We start from the raw sequence: 25,186 nt of genomic DNA, 5'->3' as shown, positions 1-25,186 counted from the left end.
TAAACATGTGGCCAGGGGCTGTTGTGGTGGGGAGTAAGTGGCATGAGCAGGTCTGGGGGGGGCTGTGGGGCGCCTTTCATTTTAATAATGGAATTGGGGGGGTTTATCAGAGAATTTGCAATATTTTTTATCAGGTAAACCAGGATTCCTGCTGATTAGGAACAGGTTCACAGTTGTGTGAAGTACTGTGGTTCTAACACTAGGAAGGGAGTGGGGAGTGCTTACATCCATGCTTTGGAGATCCCAGAGGCTGGGTGACCTATGGCTGGGAGCATTTTCACACAGGGGTAGATTATATAAGTAGATGGCTTATGGAGCTGCTCTGTCACCCTGCTGGAAGTTGCGGGGTGTGACCAAGGGTGAGTGGCCTGCTGCATACTTTGGGGCCCCAGTGGATGTGATCGGTGGCAGGAGGATGAGCGAGGTCTTAGTTGACCTCCAGCTACTTTTCCTGTCATGCCTGCTGCATGCCCTGTGCCAGAGCTGGAGCTGCCACTGTGACATGGTATACAAGCAGTGACACTCTGGCTCCAGCATGGGGTATGCAGTGGGTGGCTGGAGTCATCATCACATGCGTCAAGTCAGAGCCAGAGCAGTGCAGCCACTCAGTACTTTGGGTGGGAGCCAGAGCTGCTGCTGTATGCTCTGGGTCAGAGCTGAAGCTGCTGCCACAGCCACTGTTGCCGCCACCACCACCACATGCTCCTGGTCAGAGCCAGAGTTGGATCTTGCAGGTTGCCTCATGGTTTGGATCTGGCCTGGTGTATACAGTTTGGTGTGTGCTTACTATCATTTTTTGATGGATTGCTGCTAACTTTCAACAAAGCTATTATGACCCCACATCTCCAGTATAATAGAACTATCTGTAGTATCTTGAATTATCCACAAAATAAAATGTATCTTGAGAACCAGAAATATTTAATAAAAGCAAGTTTAGATTTAAAATGGAAAATAGCTCTCGCTAATGTAGTTAAACTATGTGTAGAAAAGTGTAATTAGTTCAGAATGACTCTAGTGCGGTTTGTTTGCTTGTTTTTTTTTCCTGAAAGACCTTGGACTTAAGACATTGCAATATGCTATAATAGTTCAGCAAAGAAAATTACTGTTCTGGGCAATTGGGAAAAGTAATTTTTTTTAATATCAATGAACGATTATGCTCTAGGTATATCAGTAACTGAGAAGGATGAAAATATTTTTTTCAAAAACTGCATGCTATGAAGTATTTAGTACTGTGGTTGTTTCATTGAAATGGGAGCTGAGCCCAATACCATCAGATTCTGGCTTAAGGCTCCTACTCACTTGATGATTATATCAGTTCAAAATTTTCAGTCTCCTGTTGCTTTCCCTTTTGAATACCCCCTTTCTGTTTAAGTGAACATTTTTCATCTCACTTCTTGACTACAAGGTTTGGTTCCTCCCTTTGCAAAACAGTATTGATTATTTCAAGTTTGGAACATTGCCTTGAAGTCTGAGATCAGTAGCATTTTATGCTTAGACCTAGATTTTCAAAATTTCAGATTGTTCAATATTGAATTAAAAAACTGTCAGTTATGCAGGAATTTGGCAAGATTCTGCTGTCTGCTTGTGTCCTCACTGGGACATTCACAGGTAATAAAGGTCCTAAATTTATTTCTCTGGGGAATAGGTCTGATTTCAAAGGAAAGAGGGAAGAAAGAGGTGACAAGATAACTGCAGAAGGAACGAGAAGCCAGTCATGGTTCCCAGAATTTCCTGGTCTGTTCTTTTGTCATCTGCAAGCTGTCCAGAGTATTAGGAGAGGTTGGTAACATCATATTGGTCCTGTTAGGAAAAACTGGATTATTATAGTGATGAAGAAAAACTCAGATGAATTGCAATGTTTCTGAGGCAAGGCTTCTTAATTTTTTTTCCTGAGTGAAGTGGGTAGGTTTTGACACTCAGTGTCATCTTTCTGTCTAGAGATCTAGCTTTGGTTCTTTGTCACTTATCTGTCTTTTAAAGTTGAGAGCTTTTACCAGTATTTGTCTGCACTTATTTTCCTGTGAAGTTGACAATAGCTGTAAAGCAGTGGTTTGCAACCTTTTAAGGCAGCAGGCTGGATTGACATTTTGGCTGGAGAGGATGGGGAAGGAAGACAGACAGGTGGGCATTAGGACCCAGCTGCCACTGCTGTTTCCCCTTCCCCCCTCCCTAGCATGGGGAGAACACCCACCCTTCTATTTTTCCCATTGCTGTCCCTTTTCCTCCTGCACCTACCTCCACCCCTTTTCCCTGTGCCTGCATGGGGAAAGCAACTACTGCTGAAACTAAGACCCCCTGCCAGTGCTGCTGAAGTCCCATGTTCAGCATGCAGGTGGTAAGTTGCCTACCCCTGCTGTAAAGGATTTACAGTCCACAATTTTCCCACAAGAAAAGGAGATTTTTATATGTGTTTATAATCTTCTTCTGAAAGGGGTGTTTACTGTTGTACTTCACCAGGACAGTAAATGTCTTCATAACATGTAGCAGTGGTGGAATTTAAAGGTTTAGAAATTTGTTGTGAGGGTTTCCCACGTTTTGATAAAGACACCTAAGATTCCTAAGATAACTAATACCTTTGTACAACAAGGACTGAGCTAACTTTTCTGTATTGTAAAACATTTGGGAATACAAATGGCAGGCATATTTTTAAATGGGTTCTTAATTACCGAAGAAACCTCCTGTTCTTACATTTCCTGAATTTCCACAAAAACACAAGTCCTTTCCTATTTCTAGCAGTTTTTAAAAGCCAAATGATCTGTATTTATATGTTCACTTTCCAGTGCACAAAATTCAATCTTATTATGAAGGTCTTCCAGTCATTGGTATAAATTTCCGACTGTGTGTTGTATGAAGAGAACATACTCTTATCAATGCAAATGCAAGAAATATTTGTAAAAATATTGGATGAAAAGGATTTTCTTAGGATATTGCATTTTTGAGGGCTGCTTTCCTATATTTTGAATTTAATTGATTAATAAAAAATGTATGGGTACCATAAGCTTAATTTAAAAATATTTACATTGAAAATTTACTTGTGCTAAAAGAAACCGAAAGATTAAGTGACAAAGGTGTTAATTGCTGACTGTTTTGTTGGCTGGTATATAGCTTCTTGTAGTCATTTTAAAAAGGGGAAAGAATTGATAATATTTCGTTCATATTGGCCTTTTGTGAATTTTTTTTGTGAAATGGCCACATCTGTGCTTTTACACAACACAAAAGCTCATTTAATTTTTAAGGATCCCAGAGAACTTTACAAACTGCATGAGCGTGCACTGCAATGAGTCTGGTCTTCTCTTACTGAACCTATGTTGTGGAAGGTGTTGTACACACAGGGATTACAGCGTGAATTAAAAACAAGCAGAAATCTTATCAAGGGATAAGGTGCAATGTTGCATTTATTGAAAACATAAGACAAAATAAAAGAAAGAACAACAAAAAGGTGGTGTTGCCTATCTCATACACTCACACATACATACCCAGTTATTCACATACAGACAAAAGGAGACAGACAGTCCTGCAAATATCAAGATATTACCAGTCGTTAAGATGCTTGAGTTAGCTTGGTGGCCAGCCAAGTTAACCACAAGAATGAAGCCAGGTCTTATCAGACGCATACTGATACTGCTACTGCTTCTATGCAAGACAGACACAAAGTCTCTTTGTTCTTGCCCATCTTTATAGTGATTGTTCCCCATGTGAGTCTTTGGGTCTTGCTGTGTCACGTCCCCTCAGTGAAAAGGAGGATCATTTAATCAGTTACGATGTTATAATTGACAGACTCTTTGGGCTTTGTGGTCTGCAATTTCTTAAGCCATTGGAACAAAACATGACCTTGTATTTTGTAATTCTTAACTGCTGATCTTGGACATTGTGGTAACTTTTGACTGCTACATCACAGAAGGCTATTTCTATCCTTTTAGTCTGAGGTGCAAGACAGACTGTCTCTACGTATTCATTTCCACACATACTGTTTATTCTTTCGTTACCTCTTTTCAGACATCTCAGACATACCACAGGCCTTGCCATACACATTACTTCTCTTATATTATTTTTAACCTACAAAAACACAAAACAAAATGACTGTTACACTTATGCTAAGCAATGTAAAAATCAAAATGGAGTCTTAACTAGGGGTAAGTTACAGTTATTTGAGCAAACTAAAATGGATATTGGTTATAAAATAATTAACAGAGCAGTAAAGGATATTGTAAAGGCAATATCAAGAGTATATAAAGGCAAATTAACTTTTAGCTTAACAGAGGAGGACGTTATAGAAGCTGTCCCACAGCTGAAAGCACTTTTTAAAATTTAAATTAGACCTGGAGATGTGATTTATTTTCATAGTTTCATAGTAGCTAGGTTCAGGAGGGACCCCTGCCACAGGCAGGAATGAAAGCTGGGTTCAAAAGATCCCAGACAGGTGATCATCTAACCTCTTTTTGAATTTACCCAAGGTAGAGGTGAGAACCACTTCCCTAGGAAGTTAGTTCCAGATTCTGGCCACCCTAAGTGTAAAATATTGCTTTCTGATCTCTAACTTAAACCTGTTCTCCATCAGCTTATTACCATTGTTCCTCGTCACCCCCGGTGGTGCTGGGGAGAATAGGGCTCTTCCTATTTGCTGATGATCTCCTATTTTCTGATTTTAACCCATAGTTGGCAGTTATGGCAGTAGTTACTAGGGTGCACTCAAATTCTTTTTGGGCCGATACTGATGGCTGTGATTATTAACCAGCCATATCGGCCATTACTAATCCAATAGCTCATATGCAGCCCAGCAGCTTGGAGAGAAGCATCTGGCCAGTAAGTCTGTGGGGCAGAAGGAGTATGGGGGAGAGAAGGGGCGTGGAGTGGGGGAACAGATTGAGGGCCTCCAAGGTGAGGTAGGGAGTGGGGCTGGGGCAGGGATAGATGCTGCCCAGCCAGGGCAGGGTACAGGGTAGAGCTGCTTGGGGGTGCAGTGGGGTGGGGGGTGTGGCTCTCTGCTGCTGTGTGCACCCCTGGGGAAGGCATGGGGAGCATGTGCCCCCAGGATCTGTGCACGGGGTGATAGGAGGCTGCTCACTGTGGGCTTAGGGTCAGGAACTGAACCAGTCTCTTCCTAGCAGGGGGGCTGGGCTGGGTCTGCAAGCAGGGTGGGCAGCACTGGGAGGGGAGTGGCTTTGGGGTGAGCTAAAGCCACCCCAATATTCAGCATAGCCCCTGCCCCCCCAGTGCTGCTGCAACCCGCCCTGAGCACAGTTCTGGCCCAGCCCCTCTGCAGAGAAGAAGCTAGCGCAGTCCCCAGCCCCAAGCCCACAGCGGGCAGCCCACCCTCACCCCACACACAAATCCAGGGAGCACATGCCCCCCATACCTCCCCCAGGGGGGTGTGCAGCGGTAGGGAGCTGCTCCCTCCATACCCTCTGGATGAGCCGCCCACAGATCTGTCCCATGCCCCACACCACCCTGGCTGGGCAGCACTTAACCTCTGCCCCAGCCCCACTTCCTCCCTCACAGTGGGGGCCACTATCTGCCCCGTCCCCACACCTCTTCCTCCCCACAGACTTACCAGCTGGATGCTGTTCCTCAAGCTGCCAGGCTGTATTCCTGGCTGCATGCATGCTGTGGCTGTATGCATGCACACGGCATTTATTGGTGACATTATCAGCTAGACAGGCCAAAAAAAGCCTGTTGCCAGTAATGTTATTTTCCTTTTATCAGTGCTAGTCTGATATGGAGTGATATATCAGTGCACCTCTAGTAATTACTCAAGAAGAAATTTGCTCATGATGGCATGTGTCTTGTAGTAGAAAAGAAGTAGGATTCATTTTTAATATGTCATTCAAACTGTTGTATATGGCTATGATCTCATGGGTTTTCTACTTGTCAGACCAACTGATTGAATTTTGTTTATTAGCCAAAAATTTGTGATCGGTACATTTTGTTTTTCTTTCAAAAACTGGGAAACTTGTAAGCATAGTTTAACACAGTGATTAGTGAGTAACCCTGGGCTGCTGCCAGACCCTTTGAAGGGGAATAAGCGAAGTTTAAGGAGATAAGCAGATAAGTCATAGCTTGGCTTGTTCCTGCTTGGCCAGTCCCCCACCCCCACTTCCCAGCCCCTCTAAAAGAAAGTAAGCATGGTAATATAAAAATAGTTTTTGAAATGGCGTATCACTTACTTCACAAAAATCATAGAGGAGTATCTTGCATCCAGTGAGCAGTGCCTCAAGCCAAAAGTTGAGTAGCATTGGTCTAACAGTTCAGTTGATTTAAAAACAAATGTATCTGAGGTTATTAGTATATAATTATGATTAAGCAAGCTTCCTAGTTTCCACACTGAATCAGGGACCTAATACGTTCTTGCCCCTAGGCCCAGTGCTGCTTAGCTATGAATGGATCCTAGGTTTCGGTCAGTCCCAGTTGGGAGTCAGTGCTATTTCTGCTGTGTTTGGTGACAGGAAACAGTTTTGGTGGATGAGAGATCAACTGGTTTAAGACTGAAGCAGAGGTAATGGTTCAGAGAGCCTTGGGAATACAAGAAAAGTTGGATGAAAAACTGAGTTTACATGTTCATGGGGAAAGAGATATGCAGAAGACTGTTTTGAAGGAGAAAAACTAAATGTAGGAAGAGATGATTAGCTGTCCTAGCAAAGAACAAACTAGCAGGAATGTTCAGATTAAGGATATGCAGCTTAAAGGTACAAATGACAACCCCAAAATTTGCTTTTTACCCACTTTTTAAATGTGCATTTATTTCTTTTCCCATCTTATCAATTTTGTTCATTAAATTTGTTCTCCATATCTCCCTTCTGTTTCTTACAGAGTGCCATTCTCCGGTTGTATTTAACTTCTAATTGAGTATGGGTGTGTACAGAAGTGCTCCATGCATGTTTTACAGCGCTGTAATTTAGAGCACTTTTTATAGCTCTGGAAAGTTACAGCATTCTTAAATGTGAGAGGAGCGCAGTATTTGGTGGGGTCCTCTTCAGCCTGCTAGAGCTGCAGGAAACTGAACAGCACCAGACCGGTGGAGAAGGCAGAGCTGGGATGAGAGGCTGTCACTCAGCCTCTCAGCCTACCTCCCCTTCCGTTTCCCCCTCCCCCTGCACTGGGAACAGACACTGTGCCACCAGTGGAGCAGCAGCTCTCATCCAGACTGACAGCTAGGCTCCAAGTGTCTGGTCTTCATCCGTGCAGGATCTCAGGGTCTGTGTGTGTCCCACCTGCAGCATGTCTCTCCCTGTCCCTCTGTCTCCTCTGGAAGTGAGCATCATGTCTGCCACGAGACAAGGCAGTAACTCTCACCTGGCTGTGCTTCAGGCTTCTGGTCCCCAGCCACAAAGGGTCTTGGTGGAAGGAAGGGAGGGTGGAGGGCATGCTGCTGTCTCAGTTACTTGGCAGGAGCAGGGTGAGTTGCTGGCTTTTGCAGCCTTGACTAGTGCTCTTGGGCTACCCCGGTGGTGCTGGAGGACCACTAAGGAGGTTACTGAGCACTAAGCCCATGGGATTCTGGCGGAATCACCAGAAATTTGACCCACCTAGAGAAGTTAGTTAGAACACTGTAGGTTGCTAAAGTGCTATAAAATACAGTGCTTCAAATTTAAATTAACCCTTGTTAAAAGAGGTATTAAAAGCGCCATATCCATTTTTAAAGCGCTGTAAAGCCGTGCATTTCTGTTAAGTCATGGCAATAAAGCACTTAAAATGGTGAAAGTTGCAACTTCTGTGCACTGTCTATGATGCTGAAGTCTGAAACAGCCTGATCTTTGCAGGTATTTCAGTGATTGCATCGGTATTTTGTTTCACTGTGTGGTTAATAAACTAAAGTGTAGAATGGGGTGGGAATGGATACAAACTGTAAATATTAAACAGTAGGGGGCACATATTCCATACGCTCCAGAGTATCACAGTGCAAGCATGAATCTCAAACTGTGTCTCCTATGATGGAGATGGAGAGAAGGAAGGAGAATTAATTGAATAAGCAGTACCATTGTGACAAGGCCTTAGTATTTTCCTTGGAGAAAATAATGGTTAACAACAGTGAAAATGGAAACAACCTTTCCCAAGTCCACCACCATACCTTTTCCAAAAGCAGGTTGAGAAGTTGTTATCAGGTGGTGATTTTTATCTAAATCCTGCAAGACCTTTAGGTTTGTGTTTGATTTGGGAGAGGAGTTCTTTAAGGAAGCTCAGTCCTGCAGAAAGAGATGCACATTGTCATTGTATTTCTTGCTTTATTCTAAACTGTTGCTGTGTGTCACTGTACCACTTCTGTGTTCTCTTGGGATTTACTGCTTATTCTTTCTTTCCTCCTGGCACATTTGTTTGGACAGCTTCTTCTGGGAGTTACTGAGTTCTGATTCTGAAAACATATGAAGTATTTAAAAGTTAAGCAGGGTATCCATCTGTGTTTCCTGATGAAGACCAGAAATAGGGGTAGTTTTAAAAAAAAAGAAAAGAGCCTGTTTGGGAAGAGGAATTTTAATAAAATTCTTGTTGGAGAAACATCAACTTGCTCCTGTGGTCATTAAGAATATTAAGTACACAGGTATAATCCAGCAAGACATCTGGGTTTCAGACTGCAAAAGGTATGCTTAGAGAGCTGTTCTTTTATGAGGACTAGTGACAAATGAGCCAATGGGCAAGTAAGGTCATCCTTTCAAGTTTGATCTAGAATCTGAGCTTTGCATTTGTGTGACACCCAAGTGGGACTTGGGAGATTGTGCAGATTTTTCTTAGAGTGTCCTTCTTTGCTGTTCAGCTAGGTTGTAAATAATATATAATACTGATACTTAATTGTCAGCATTCAGCTTCATTATCCAAACCCCATTGCAAAGAAAGATGGACGTTCAGAACTCTTGAGAAAAAGATTTAGAAAGCTTTGTATTCTGCCACATGAAATGACTGCCTCCCAGAAACATTGCTGTCTTATTTAATAGACCTTGGCTGTCTCATGTCAGGCTGGGTAGATTTGCACCTTATAGACTAACTAAATCAGAGATGTGTACGCTTCCATAAGGAGAATCTTACTTTATCAGATACTATGAAGGGACTGAAAGAGGCAGAGCTTTTAAATAGAAAGGAGACAGTGATTGGAATAGAAAGGTAAAGAAGGGGGAGGAAAAAAAGGAGCACTGCTGGGAGAGGCAGGTTGGATTGGAAGGAGGAAGAACAGGAAAGAGAGAGCATTAGTTTCCTGCATTAGTCTGAAGGCAGGTGCATTTGATGAAGTAAGCTGCTGCTTATGAATGCTACTACTTCCACCAAGCAGCAGGGAGTAGTAGATACGCTGAAGTGTAGGGCTAGGATTCAGAGAGACCTCGACAAATTGGAGGACTGAACCGAGAGAAATCTTATGAAATTCAGTTAGGACAAGTGGAAAGTTCTGCACTTAGGACAGAACAATCCCATGCACTGGTACAACTAGGGACTGACTGGCTAAGCAGGAGCTCTGCAGAAAAGGGCAGAGGGCAATAAGCTGAATATAAACCAACAGTGTGCCCTTGTTGCAAAGAAGGCTAATGCCATACTGGGCTGCATTAGTAGGAACGTTGCCAGTGGATCGAGGGGAAGCGATTATTCCTCTCTGTTCTGCAGTAGTAAGGCCACATCTGGAGTACTGTGTCCAGTTTTGGGCCCACCGCTACAGAAAGGATGCAGACAAATTGGAGAGAGTCCAGTGGAGGACAGCAAAAATGTTTAGGGGTTTAGTCATAAAACATGACTTTTATGAGGCGACACTGAGGGAACTGGGTTTATTTAGTCTGCATAAGAAAAGACAGGGAGGATTTAATAGCAGCCTTCAACTACCTGAAGGGTGGTTCCAAAGAGAATGGAGCTAGACAAGGGGTGGGCAATTATTTCAGGCAGAGGGCCCTTTACCCAGTTTTGGCAAGCTGTCAAGGGATGCAAGGGTAGCCCTGCCCCTTGCCAGTGCCCCACCCCTCTGGTCACCATCTTGGGACCAATGTCTCAGGGCCAGCACTGGTGGGGCCCAGAGCAGGGCACAGCAGGATGGCAGGGGTCTATGGAGCTGGACAGGGCTGCACCAGCAGGGTGAGGGGGAGGCTAGCCAGGCTTCATAGAGCCCCTGCCCATCAGATAAATATTAATTTTCTGAATTTTTTAGGGGCCCTGTGGGCCAGATAGCAGGGGCAGGGGTATTTTGCCCACCTCTGAGCTAGACTGTTCTCAGTAGTGGCAGATGACATAACAAGGAGCAATGATCTCAAACTGCACCAAAGAAAGTTTAGGTTAGATATTAGGAAAAAACTTCCTCATGAGGTGGGTAGTAAAGCACTGGAACAGGATACCAAGAGAGGTTGTGAAATGTCCATCCTTGGAGACTTCTAAGGCCCAAGCAGACAAAGCCTTGGCTGGGATGATCTAGTTGGGGATGTTCCAGCTTTGAGCAGGGTATTGGACTAGATAACCTCCTGAAGTCTCTTCCAACCCTGATTTTCTATGATTCTTTGATTATGCATCTCTGACTTAGTTCATCCTATAAGGTGCATATTTAACCTGCCTTCAGTCCATTGAGAACTTTAGGGGTTAATCATAGAATCAGTGAATCATAGGATCATCAAGTCCAGTCCCCTGCCATAGGCAGGAGGTTAATGAGCTCAGATTAGATCAGTGAGGGTTATAAAAGTTAATCCAGGTAATGGTATAAAATAAAGAGTGATAGCTTATTAGTCTTTGGCTGGGAATTGTTTGGATTCTGATTACTGTTACTGCTTTATTTGGTTTCTGAGTTTGTACAATGGACACAGTTGTAAAAGTATTCATTGGTCTAAAATTAGTCAAACTGATGGAGATGTTTTCTGACTACTGTATATTAAAAATGTAATTTAATTTAATTGGAAGGTGTTATGGCTGCTTTCTCAGAATGCTCTAGGTGACAGAGTTTTAGGCTGTTTATTTTTACTGTGAAATGTTATCTCTTTCTCTCTTTTTTTTTTTTTTTTTTTGTGATTTAGGATTTAGATGGAAAAACAGTTAAAGCACTTAATTTGGGTGTTTTACAGATGATCTGCTATAACTGTTTTGTCTGTCCTCTCTCTTCCAGTCTATAAAGAAGCCAAACCACTGTACCTTTAAACCTGTTTTACTCAGGCTTTAAAGTTGCAGGAGTGTAGCTTTACAGCAATCCCAAATATAATTCCATAACCCCCGGCCCTTTAAAATGGTTTAGTTTTATGTCTGCTCATACCAATAGTAACTATTTTGGTTATATTTTCCCATTAAAAATGATTACTGATGGCAAATGCAGCATTTGAGAATAATTTTTAAGACAGAAATGTGTATAAGTACATATAATAAATCAAGCAGCCACTGTAATGTTTTCATTGATCAATATAGAAACCTTTCCTTGAATAATTTGTTTTATTTTATAAGATATAAAGTTGAACATTCGTTATTACTCTAGCAGATTAATCTATTGGAATAAAAACATTGTTTATTTTGTCACGTATATCTAATAGCAGTTGGTATTGCTTATGAATACTATTGTTTGGAGGTTTTGCTTTAATATATTTTGCATTGTGTGTCTTTTCCTCTATTTCATGGTGCCTGAATTTGTTACATTTTGCACAGCTGTTTTAGGAGTTAGGAATAGTAGTTCTGTGCAGTGAAAGGATACTTATGTTCTAAGCCATCACCTTTTTCTCCTTGCGTCTTTGATTAACGTACATTTTCTCAAATATGATGCAGTTCATTTCTCCTTTTCCTCGTAGAGACTGATTTTTTTTTTTTTTTTTTTTAAGGGTTCTTTGTAGTACCCATCCCATTTTTCAAAATTGTGGAGAAGGCAATTGACTAGAAAACTTAATTTTATTATGTCATTTTCCAAATTTTAAGTCAGTGGGGGCCAGGCTTTTTGGCAGGCATGCCCCAAGCACCACTCTCATCCCCTTCCCAAAATGAATGATATGTTTGTGCTTAGTCACTCTCTGACTCCCTTTCTTATCCATAAAAATGGAGAGAATGGTTCTTCTATTCATTTATGTTTGTGAAGCACTCTGGTACTGTAGCAGTGTATGCCCTGGAAAACCTTTTAAAAAAAGAATAATTTTGTCTCCGTAGCAGAATTTGAATAATGTATCATAAATAAGGTAGGGGCCACACATTGAACACCAAGGAGAAAATAAAACAATAGATTCTCAGCAAGCAAGCTGTGTTCATTGTGTTCATTGGGTGAGACAAGCTTCTATGGGGAAAAAGGTTGGGTGATTTTGTAATTGAAGCCCTGTCATAAAACATACTTGCAAGTGGTCCAGATTAAAGTTGCACAGGCAGCCTTCATTTGGGCATTTCCTTACTTCTGAGTGCTTTATCTTTGAACCTTAATAATAGTGTCTTGATGTTGTTTTATTTGTATAAGGAACTAAGTTTCTAAGAAAGCAAACTGAAAACCAGATTAATCATGAGGAACTACACTGAAACCTGTGCAGGCCCTGAGCAGGCTTAAACTTTGGTTATGCCATGAAGACCTCTGTCATTTGAGCTGGTATAGTAGCAGGTTGATAGTTATACCAGCAGTAGAGGGTTAGGGGAGACGGACGTTGGCTTTCACCAATACTTGCTGAAAGAGGAGCGGGGAGATGCAAGAATCTTAGATTTTATTCCAAGCTCTAAAGGTGTTTTAGTGTGCATAGACTCTGCTGCCCATTCTCCCAAACTTTGACCCCTTTTGTTTTATCTCTTGCAAACTTCTTCCTGTCCCAGTCCTATATCTGTTGCACCCCTTGTTCCTTCTCTTCTCCTCATCTAGTGTGTTCCAATTTTTCCACCTCAGTCTCTTGATCCTAGTATAGCCTCCTCCCCTAATACATTTTACTCCTACCCATCCAGATTTTCTCTCCCAGTCTCCTGTTCCCCAGGCATTAGCAGCTTTCTTGTCCTCAGTTTCCTTGCTCAACTGGCTTCACTTCCCTCCCCAGTACCCCTTTCTGTTCTTCTTTCTTCATCGTCATATTGCACATCACTGCTGGGTTCCAGTCCCATCTCTCTTTGTAGGTTTCCCTTCTAACCTGTATCCTTTCTTCCCTTATTTCCTCATCCTGGAATCTCTGCCTGGTTAAAGCCAGTTCTCTTCCAACATACCCAGCATGTCTCATGCCCTTTTTTGAAACAGAAACTCTAATGGAGCCATTACTGGGAGTCTGTCTGTAATCTCTCACATCTTTGCTCTCTGTCTTGCTTGAAAACTCCTTTTTGTTGACAACACATTTGACGACAAACCCCCTGATTCACCTCTTGCATCATTCTTGGGATGCCTGTATACATAGGGACCTACCTAAATTACAGGTTCACAGCAACCTCAAAAAACTGTGTTGTCCACCATTGCCAGGAAATCTGGCATGGGCTCTGATTTTCTGTGAAATCAACCAAAAAACCCCCAGAATTGTAGTGAGGTAGACTGAGTGAAGGTGCTCTCCACCAATCAGCTGTGAGGGGCAGGGCAAAAGAAGCGGTAGTGATTAGACTGAGTGAAGGCGCACCCTCTGCCAATCAGTGGTGAGGGTCAGGGCAAAGAAAACAGTAGTGACATGGACTGAATGAAGGTGCCCTCAGCCAATCATCAGTGAGGGGTGGGGTTGCTGTGAAATGCCCTGCTGTGAAACGCACACGGCTCTGTGCGCCGTGAGCAGGTCACAAAGAACTTGTTGTCTCACCATGACTTAGGTAGGTCTCTGTTTATACAGGGACTCTCAAGAAAGGAATGACAAATTGCCTAAAGCCAGCAAGTCAGTATGCAGAAGTTTATTGTGCATTTAATTGGGGTGCTCTTATTTAGAAATAAAGTGACTTTCATTTGTAGCTTAATCCACATCCAGGATCATGCTACTCCTGAATTAAAACATTCAAGGGAGGGTTTAATGCATTGTCTTTAGGAACAATTAATTCTCACAGCTTTAGGACTTGTCAACACAGAGAATTCAGATTAATATAGGATGTGAATTTAAAGCAGAATAACTTTGATTAACACATTGTGTCAGTGCTATTATGCTTTAATAAGAACGCTTCATTCTGAATTAATTGCTGTCTAAAGCAGGCAGGTTCAACAACTTTGGAATAAAACATCCACCCAGGTTGTTGATCAGGAATTAAGTAGTCTGAAATAACTTCTCATGTGGACAAATTCTTAGTTAACATTTCCCATGTGACAAGTGCTTAGAGTCTTATGTAGCTGTAAGTACAGTCTGTATATGGAACAGTTCACAAGCCAGCTTCTTATGTTTTGGATGTCTTTAGAAATGTGCCAACTGCTAGATCAGAAATTTCTATTAATTGAAATAGGTGCTTTAGTCATATACTGTATATTTAAATAGGCGTTTAAGCAGAATAGCTTTCCACAACCTATTTTCCTAAAAAAATTAACCTATTTTCTTCATAAAAATAAAAACTAAAAGGCCCGCATATTTTTTCTAGATGCTGTGAGAAGGTAACTTGGAAGAAAGATGTGTGGTTTCCAGGAACTGAATGTTTTGATGTATACTGGTGCCTTCTCTCCATTCTGGTCAAGAGCATAGAGAACATTTTAGAAAAATCAATCTAGAATGTTTCTTTAAGCTTCTTTTTCTGGGCTTGCAGTCCTTTGCTTTCCAGATGTTAATCCAGGCAGAACAATCTTTCTTCTGTAGATGCCTCAGTTAAGACCTTGTGCTAAACCTGTTGGGTGATAAACTTGATGTTTTAGTCTGCAGTAACTCAGATGCCCCAGGCAGTTAATGAATTTGCTTCATCAGTCCAGAAAAATTCCAGTCAGCATTCTATCATGCAGCAATGGAGATTGTTATCCTTTGGATTATTAACACTTTAGGAATAAATCCCAACATAAAATTCAGTTGAAACCTGCCTGGTTTTTGTTCTGGCAGGGAATTGTAAAGAACTGGACCTCTCCACTTATGTTACAGGTGGCTCAGACTTTCCAGGGTATGAAACAGATTGGCACTGCTCCTGGTTCCATATTGCAGTGGGTCCCTACTGACTGTTACAGGCTAAAGAAAGTTCTTCAGTTGCTCACCAAACCTCCCTTCGAACCTGTCATGAAAAGTTAAGTGTTGTCTAGCACCATGAAAGTCATCTTTGGCATGGGAGGTAAAATGAGATTAATGCAATATCCCTCAAAGAACTTTTCCTACATTTCGTGGATGAAGTCACCCTGTGAACAAACTGGAGTTATTATAAAGCTTATCTGATCTTTATTTTGCAACTTGCATATCTGATATCAATTAGGGGAATTCTGAAGTGTGATCTCAAGTATAACATACAGAAGAGAAGACTGAGGGGGGAGTTGATAAATCTTCAAATACCTGAAGGGAGGTTATAAAGAGGTTGTAGATGGCTTTTTATCTGTGACTGTAGGAGACCAGGACTAGGAGCAGTGGCCTCAATTTAAGAGAAAATTTAGGTTGGATATTAGTAAGAACTTTCTGACTATGTGGGTGGTCAGTCATTGGGACAGGTCACCTAGAGAAGTTGTGGAATTTCCATCTGTGGAAATTTTAAAGAGCAGGTTAGACAGACACGTGACTTGGATGGTTTAGTTGGGCACAATCCTGCGTTTGGCAGGGGGCTAGACTAAATGACCTTATGCATTTCCTTCCAGCCCTACTTTCCTATGATCAGGATTCTTTCCTTTTGCATAGCAGATGCTCTATTTTGTTTTCCTTCGTGTGGTCGCTGGAAAGGTAACAAGCCACTGAAACAAGTTTCCAAATGGTTCGGAACAGGCATTTCTTAAAGAAAAAAGATAAAACTCCTCCAGAAGTGCTCAAGGCCTCTCTCCTCCCCAAGGTCCATGGCAGTGTTGGGGCACAGCAATAAAACTTTGTACAAAAGACAAAGTTTGTGAAGACTCAAGCTATCCATCTCTTCACTACTTTATAAACAATACATTGTAGAGATGTTCATTTCTTTGGATGTGATATTGGATTGTCTGGCTCTGCTGGCTGCTATGGTTTTATATAATTTTTTATCCATTTTGTTTTCTATGCTGTTAATAATTCCCACTATTGTTTCCAGTCTGATTTATATGGTGCAACTGAGAAGAGACAATTTGGGTCCATCTGTATAAATGTATTTTCGCATAACACACACACCATTCTGAAAGATCCCTCTCTTCTGGATATGGCCAGTAATTCACATGGTGTTAATGGTTGTGTGCTCAAGTCTTCACCTGAGTGTTTGAATTCTTTCTGCTTTACATAATAGGGAAAAAGAAGTGACAGGAATTAAGTATGTAATTATACAGATAAAGAGCAAAACTGACCTATTCAGTATTCAAATCAGATTTGTGGTGTTTGTTTTTTTTTAAACAGCTAGATAGATTTAAAGAGCCTCCTGCGTTTGGACCAATGTGTGACTTACTATGGTCTGATCCCTCAGAAGATTTTGGAAATGAAAACTCACAAGAGCACTTCAGTCACAATACAGTCAGAGGATGTTCCTATTTTTATAGGTAAAAAGCAACTTAGGATTTAATTGACATTTTAGTATTAAGAATTATATATCTTTAGAAAAGATTGATTTTACTCATAGCTGTTTTTATTTCACAGCTACCCAGCAGTTTGCGAATTTTTGCAAAATAATAATTTGTTGTCAATTATTAGAGCGCACGAAGCACAAGATGCAGGGTAAGTATTTTGTATCCTTCCAGAAATTACTTAACAATGCAAAATACAAAATCATCACTTATTCTTTATGATGCAAATTAAGTTATTTGGTTTTACAGCTATAGAATGTACAGAAAAAGTCAAACTACAGGGTTCCCATCATTAATAACAATTTTTTCGGCACCTAATTACTTGGATGTCTACAATAATAAAGGTAAGAATTTATTACTAAGAAAATTATATTACATTAAATCTTTCCCAAAATAGTCTGGTGACAGAAGTACTATCCAAATATCAGTACTGTTCTCTTAAAAAAGCAAACCAAAAAACCCTTGAGTCAGACTTACAGAGTATGCAAGATGCACATGGCATATATGCATGGACATGTAAAAATAACTGTACAGGATGTCCTTTGTGCTGAAATCAACCAGTGATAAAACAAGTATACTTTTCTGTTTTTAGAAGTTAATATTTATACAGGCACTAACCAAATGCAGACAGGAAAGGATGTTCTGTGCTTACAGAGTTGCTCAAAGTCTAAAGAAAAGCAGCAAAGTAGAGAGGGGTGGAAGGTGGGATAACAGTAGTCAATTTATATATGGTTTAGCTGAGTTCATGGTATGAAGCCTGATAGAAATGAAATGTTAAACGTTGCCTGGGCAGGGACCATGAAATCAGCTCAGGAATTTGCACTGTGCATAGGGGTTTATGGGTAGGAAGACATGGAAATAATTGTGTGGTAAGCAAAAATGGGAAGGCAAACCAGGAATATTGGAATGGGCCTCCATTCCAGTGGAGGCAGCCTAAGCCTGGAAATAGTATGGTGGAAGAGGGCAGCACAACAGTATATAGAGCTTTGAACATGGTGACTAAAAGCTTAAATTTCATTATAAATGGTGAGCTGGTAGAGCAAAGCAAAGGAAGGAGTGATGGAATTCAGTCAATAGACATGGCAGATACTGGGTTTTGTACACTTGAGGAGGGACAGCGTGTGTTTTTGAAGCCAAAGAGGGAATGCTACATTAAAATTAGATATATTAAGAGCTTCAGTGAGAGACTTGGGCATAGGTATAGGTAGACATATGTTAGAAATATAGAGGTGGAAAAGGTATTAGGTTTTGGATATGGTCTGGTTGTGTTCAGCAAGAGTGAGGAAGGAAATAAAAAATAACCACAAGAATGTGGACCAATGTGGTGAGAGAGATGGTACTGCTGTCAGCAGCAAAAGGGAATGGTAAGGAGTTTGATTTTGTTCATGTTCAGTTTTAAGATAAGGCATCCAAGAAGTAATTTCAGAGAGAGAGAGAGAGAGAGAGGCTGAGGTATGGAAGAAAAGAAGCTAATGGTGGAGATTTTACATGTTATCAGTTTGGGATGGTAGTTGAATTGTGGAAACAGGATTAGATCACCCAGGAACAAAGAGGGAGAAAAAAAAAGACCAAGAAAATTAATTTTTAAAATTTTAAGGCCTTGTAAAGAGTCTCCTGAATCAGTGGGAGTCCAGTAAATCTGTCAAGCATATTAAGAGTCCTTTTGAAATCAAGACTTCTGTGCTAAAATGGTGAAGATCGTTTTTGCTCCCCCTTTTTCACTTTGTGGGGCTATCATAATGGGTTATAGGAACAAATGCTGTCTTAATGCATTATTACAAAGTCCTGCACTGAGAGCAGAACAATCCCATGGCCTGGGGACCAGCTGGCTAAGCAGCAGCTATGCAGAAAAAGACATAAAGTGGACAGTAAGCTGAATATAAACCAACAGCATGTCCTTGTTGCAGAGAAGGCTAACAGCATACTTGGGTTGCATTAGTAGGAGTGTTACCATAGATTGAGGGAAATGATTATTCCCCTCTGTTCAGCAGTAGTAAAGCCACATTTGGAGTACTGTGTCCAGTTTTGGGCCCCCCACTACAGAAAGGATGTGGAGAAATTGGGGAGAGTTCAGTGGAGGGCAGCATAAATGTAGGCAGGCTGGGGTACATGACTTGTGAGGAGAGGCAGAAGGAACTGGGCTTATTTAGTCTGGAGAAGAGATGACTGAGCAGGGATTGAATAGAAACCTTCAATTATCTGAAGCATGGTTCCAAAGAGAATAGAACTAGACTGGTCTCAGGGTGGTAGATGACAGAACAAGGAGCAATGATCTCAAGTTGCAGCAAGGGGAATTTAGGTCAAATATTAGTAAAAACTTTCTCACAAGGAGGGTAGTAATGCAGTGAAATAGGTTACCCAGAGAGGTTGTGAAATGTCCATCCCTGTTTATATAACCCAAGTAGACAAAGCCTTGGCTGGGATGATCTAGTTGGGGGTGGCCTTGCTTTGAGCATGGGGTTGAACTAGGTGACATTCTGAGGTTCCTTCCAGTCCTACTTTTATGTGATTCTCCACCTTCCAGTGCATCCAAAAGCTACTCTCAAGTTCAACACAAGCATCCATCCTCACTCCACTATTGCAAAAGTAACTACAGAAAAGCTCTACTAGAAAGCTGTCTTTCTGCCTTCTCCATGTGGCTTCTCCATCCTAGTTTTCAGATTTCCTTGAGTTTGTTCCTTTGCTGTTTGGAGTGAGAGAATTCTCAGTAGCTTTATAAGAAAGTTGATTTATAGAGAGGATATAAATAATGCCTGATTCTGACTGTTATTTTGACTTGGAGGTTTCTTATCATGCCTGAAATAGTATTTTTAATTATTTTTTTACATATGTCTGTTATTAATACAGAATTGCACTGACACATTTTTTTTTTTTAAGTATATCCCTTAAACGGAAACATTTGTAGTAATGTCAGTTAGTTTCTCATTGTCCAAAGCTCTCTGGTAGAATCTTCTCGGTTACCATCCCATGGTAATCATGAATAAAAAAGTAAGGAGTGCCTCCTGGGTTTATATTTATTTGAGTTGTAAAACAGCTGTAAGTAGGGTTAAATGGTGGCTTTGTAACTATTGTGCTTATTGTGAAAGATAAACATTTGTACCTGAATTTCTGAATGTTTTGCAGCTGCTGTATTAAAATATGAAAATAATGTGATGAATATTCGTCAGTTCAACTGTTCTCCACATCCTTACTGGTTACCCAATTTTATGGATGTATTCACGTGGTCATTGCCGTTTGTTGGAGAGAAAGGTAAGTAATTGTTACACAACTTAAGTAGAAGTCTTTTGTATTCTGTTTCTGTTGCAGGTTAATATTTACTGAAGAGGAGGATATTTTTTCAGTGTCTACTCTTTTGTTATTGAATTGGGGAAGAGATATGAACACTTGCTCAAAGAAATGTATTTGCATGTTCCATTGTAAATCCTCATCTGAATGTGCTGTAGTATACATTGGTGAGAGATGCTGAAATAGGATACAACTTCACCCATAGTGATTGGTACTTCTCCCATCACCCTTTTGGCTGAGGTAGCTGTAATTTTGCATGATGAAGCAGCCAAAATTTAAGTTCTCTTTAAAAGGCATATTATGGCATAGTGTTTTAGTACAAAAAAAAGTTTGGAAAACAAATCAAGCACAGCTTAACTAGTTAGTTGATGAAACCTATAGAGACCATAACCAGTCAGCCACAGAAAATAGCCCAATCCTTAGTCTCATGCTGTACTGCAGTGATTCAAATAGAGCACCAAATTGGGTGAATTTGCAGAAACTACCGGGTGGAGCTAGGATACACTGGAGAAACAGTTTGTATTAACCAGAAGAAATTCGAGAAGGATAAGTGCAAAGTCCTGTACTTGAGATGAAATAATCACATGAAAAATACAGACTGGGGAGTACTAGACTGCAGTGCTGCAGAGAAGGACGTGGAGGTTCCTTAACTGTATACATTGAAAACTATTTTTGTCCAGAAGAACAGATTACTGAGAAACTCAGGTATTTCCTAGGACAGGAAATTTTGTTAACTATGGATGCAGATGCTTTGTTTCACTTCACATTCCTGAAAATATTTAGATTATGTACAACCAGTTGATTTTTTTTTTTTTTTTTTTTTTTTCAATACAGTAACAGAAATGTTGGTGAATGTTCTGAGCATTTGCTCTGATGATGAATTAATGACAGAAGGAGAAGATCAATTTGACGGTAGGGTTACTTTTATATCTATAAACTATTATACTTTCATGGAAACTTGTGGAACAGTAGTTTAGTGGTTGAGATTTGACTAGTGATATCTGTATGATAGGAAAAATGTATTGTCTTCAGGTTTTGTTCCTTTTTCTTTAGATTCAGGTGTGTGTATGTAAGAAGTGCGCACACGTGTACATGTGTGCACATACCCCATTTTTTCTTTTGTAAACTATTAGCAAGCAATAATGGTATTTATTTTGTAAACATCAACACATGATTACATTTATATGTAAAGTTTTCAAAGTCTTAGGACTTCAAAAGTTAATAAAAATAAAAAGTTAATATGTTTCCTCCACTGAAAATGTTATTTTCTTGGCACACAAGGTCAACAGACATCTAGCTAGAATAGTGAATTGATAATTTATTTATAGCACTCTCATAAACAACTCCGTCTTTTTAATACAACATTTATTTTTATCCTTCTAAAGCTGATACATTTCTGTCAAACAGATGTAAATATATTTTGTATGGCAAAGACTTGTTGATCTCTATGAAACTTATGTATATGTTAATTTTGCTTCTTGAATTTAAAGGAGAAAGCTATGAAAGAGAGGTTATTGTGTATATGCTGTATATATTTGTGTGTGTGTGTGTGTGTGTGTGTGTGTGTGTGTGAATGAACTATACAACATATAGCCTTACCAATTGCAAAAATCTTCAGTATGTACAGTCTGATGTCCTCAACTGTAGCAGTGCACTGAATCCTTAAGTTTTTTTGCAGTAGTAAGATGCCATGACTTACAGTATAATACCATCATTATTTTACATTGTTTACGGTTTAACAAAATCTTTTAATACAATCTTTAAAAAAAATTTTCAAAATTCATTTCTTCCAAAGAATAGAATTGATTTGACTTGAGGGTTTGGGTTTTTTAAGAACACGCTTTGGTAAGCAAAAAGTAATACTAAAGTAAAAGCACCCCTATTTGCACAGTTTCCATATTTGAGTGCAAACATTTCATATTGAATTAGTATTTAATTACTATTAAAATAATGTAAGACAAACCATATTGTTGCATTTTAATTTTGAAGGACTTGACTATCCATAAAGCCACCTGAACTTTCCTGTAACAAGAAAAAGAAAAATGTTGTCTTTCAGCCTGATTTTGCAAGTACTTAAGTGTATATTGCAAGAGGCAAAGATTTCTGTGGGTGATATATTATGAAACTGCTGGCATGGTTGAGACAGACTTAGACAAGTTTTCAAATGCAGTGCATTTCTCTTTATAATTGTTCTGGGCTGTATCTGAAGAAAGACTCGTATGTGGCACCAAAAAAGGTACAGACTAGACGGAGTACTAATATTGTGAAATATGACTTTGTAGAATCTAGTAGTGTGAATGCTAATAGAGAACACATTTATGTTCTGGTATATATTTTTGTTTTGTTTTGTTTGTTGCATTCTAAAACTTGTCCAAGTCTATCCAAACCATGCAGTTTGTTCCAATAAAAGATATATTGCTCACACAAATCCTTGCCTCTCTCAGTTCCTAGATCATCATGGCTACAACATCACTTCAGTACTACTTAAGCTTACATTGTTTTTAAATAATATTATTGTGTCTGAAGTGGTTTGTCACATGCATAAGTATTTGTGAGATCAAGGGGTTATATATGAGATAAAAATTATGTACAGTGAGATGACAGGCTTTTTTTGGCTGTCCAGCATAACCTCTGCCATCAGTTTATTGTATATGCTCCCTTCCTAGTACAGCACTTGAACTTTTTTTAATTCTTTTTTTTAATACTTATTTCCCCATCTCCTTTAACAGTTTCTTTGCTTGATGCCTATCTCTTAATTCCACCTATATATTGTCTACACATAATCTTCCCTACATAAATGGATTCTCCAAAGACTTGCCTAATTTTCCATGCTATCAAAGTTGTAAAATGTACTCAACGAGATCCGCTTTTTTTAGTCAACAAATGCATTTGTTAAGTGTGGCAGTTTTCCATTTACTTCACTTTTCTTTTCCATTCATCCTTTATTACCACTGCCAAGTTAAATCTGTGTCGCTCACCTTTTCTCCATCATTCACTTCCTTTTTTCTGGACTCTCCATCTGAAGAACGACTCATATATGGCAATAAAAAAGGTACAGACCAGACAGAGTATTGTTTTGAAATATGACTTCATAGGCTCTCATAGTATGAATATGAGTACAAAACATGTTTATCTTCTATACATTTGTGTTTGGTGTTATTGCCATTTAAAAAATATATATGTATAAAGAACAGTATCTTGTCATCAGAAGTCATATTCCAAGACATCTGTCTTTCTGTGCATGAAAAATGTTCTCCTTTCTTCCATTCCTCTTTTTATAGAATTACATTCTTTTATGTATTCTAATATTTTTATCTTTGGACCTGCATGTATAGGGAGTGTTCAGTTTTCTGTCTTGCCCTATATAACAACTTTTACTGTGAACGTTTTACTTTAAAATTCTGCATGAAATGTATTTACCAAGTGTTCCAAAATCCTGTTTGTTTAGTACTTTTTAATTTCTTCTGGCTAATCAGATGACAGTTGTAATAAATGTATTGTGCAGTTCTTTACAAATATGGTGTTATAGAAGTTTAAAAGAGACCGTTAACTATAGTGGCTACAACATGCTTTCCAGAAACCTCTCACTGCAGATACTTGACTTGTATTTAGAGGCGTTCTTCTGATCGTGTGATTTATTTGCTTAGCAAAATATTTTATCCGTACAAGTTCTGTTCATTAGAAGGAAATGTTTTATTGTGATTCTTTTAATGATTCAGTGAGTCTTTTGAAGAATACCTATAGAATCATAGAAAATATTGCTAATGTTTCAGACTAATAATTTCTTACGCAGGCATTAGGAGCAAGGAGTCTCTGCACTGTTCCTTTTACAAAAACAGAATGTAGACAGCAGATTGCAGATCCAGGAAACAGGAAGGGGGCTGTTCAGTCCCCCTACTTTGCTATGCCATGCATGTGCAGTGAACTCTGAGTTTCCTGTCTGGTTGTCGTCAGTTCCTTCTGGCACTCTGCATGAACAGCGTGGTCTTAGCTCACCAGGTGATTGGGGCAGGGTCTGGATGGAGTCCCTACTGTAGCATGGCTCTGGAGCACAGGGGGTGAATACTGCTGCTGTTTACCCTCCCCCTTCCTGCTAAATTCAGCATCAGGGGAAAGGAGGGGGATGAGCAGTGGTGATGACACTAACCCTGTGGGCTCCAGAACTGCAAAAGCAGGGGAGCCCAGAGGGTTCCCACCAGATCCTGCACTGAGCGCCAGTGTGGCAAATCCAGAGGGGTGAAGAATGGAGCTGTGCTGCCACATCCTCTTGGGATCTGCCCCTTTAGGCAGCCCTAAAGGTATGGCATTCTCCTACTGTGGGTTATAGCACTCCCTGTAATCTCTTCACTACTATGTATTGCAGCTTTCCCCACAGCCTACCTTCTATGCTAGGACTTTTTAGGGAATGGAAGTGTCTGAACTTGAGTAATCTCCCCTGGTCAGAGCTGCCATTCCCAGCCCTTTTATCAACTGTAAAAGAGCAACTTGGCAGGAGTGGAGACCTCACCCCAGATCTCCATTGAATTTACTTTTGTCATGTCTATAGTGTTTAAAAAAAGATTTTTTTAAAAATCAAAATTATTACATTTGCTGAGCTGAGGGTGAGTTTAGAAGTGACTTCAGCTTAGAATCATAGAATCAAAGGACCAGAAGGGACCTGTAAGATCATCAAGTCCAGTCCTGTGCCATGGGCAGGAAGTAATTGAGTTCAAACAAGCTCAACAAAGTGCTTGTCTAGCCTCCTCTTGAACACTTCTAAGGATGGCACTTGCACCACCTCTGCTGGGAGTGTGTTCCAGATTCTATTTACCCTTACGGTAAAGAAGTTTTTTCTTATGTCCAGCCTAAATTTTTTCTCAATTAACTTGCCCATTGGTCCTCGTCCTCCCAAGGGGTGCCATTGTGAAGAGTTGCTCACCTAGATCTTGATGTTCACCTCTGACATACTTTTAAATTCATAAATTTATAGATATTAGGGTCGAAAGGGACCTCAGTAGGTCATTGAGTCCGACCCCCTGCCCTGGGCAGGAAAGAGCGCTAGGGTCAGATGACCCCAGCTAAGTGCTTGTCCAGTGTCCTCTTGAAGATCCCCAAGGTAGGGGAGAGTACCACATCCCTTGGAAGCCCATTCCAGATTCTGGCAGCCCTTACTGTGAAGAAGATCTTTCTAATGTCCAACCTAAATCTGCTCTCCGTCAATTTATGGTCATTGTTCCTAGATCACAGAATCATAGAAGTAGGGTCAGAAGGGACCTTCTATATCTTCAAGTCTGACCCCCCGCCTGAGCAGTTGAAAAACTGGGCTCAAATGACTCCAGCCAGGTAGGCATCAAGCCTCCTCTTAAAGGTAGGCCCCAGGGTAGGAGCCAGCACCACTTTCCTTGGAAGTTGGTTCCAGATCCTAGCCACCCTAACTGTGAAGTAGTT

The 25,186-nt window shown here is 40.3% G+C and overlaps 1 protein-coding gene across 6 annotated transcripts in view; it reads left to right on the top strand.

Annotated features, from left to right (window-relative positions):
• PPP3CB (protein phosphatase 3 catalytic subunit beta) overlaps positions 1-25,186 on the top strand; it is an 81,608-nt gene that overhangs the window by 37,930 nt on the left and 18,492 nt on the right. For all 6 annotated transcript variants that reach the window (XM_019555657.1, XM_019555655.1, XM_019555654.1 and 3 more), the window contains exons 6-10: positions 16,311-16,450; positions 16,548-16,625; positions 16,724-16,818; positions 19,598-19,723; positions 20,594-20,671. In XM_019555657.1, the coding sequence (XP_019411202.1) occupies positions 16,311-16,450; positions 16,548-16,625; positions 16,724-16,818; positions 19,598-19,723; positions 20,594-20,671 (517 nt within the window). The remainder of the gene's footprint in view (positions 1-16,310; positions 16,451-16,547; positions 16,626-16,723; positions 16,819-19,597; positions 19,724-20,593; positions 20,672-25,186) is intronic.

This window comes from Crocodylus porosus, unplaced genomic scaffold (genome assembly GCF_001723895.1).
Source record: "Crocodylus porosus isolate Cpor-Errol unplaced genomic scaffold, CroPor_comp1, whole genome shotgun sequence".
NCBI classification, from domain to species: domain Eukaryota; kingdom Metazoa; phylum Chordata; order Crocodylia; family Crocodylidae; genus Crocodylus; species Crocodylus porosus.
The sequence above is the reverse complement of the archived record's forward strand: the minus strand, read 5'-3'. Positions and strand labels throughout refer to the sequence as shown.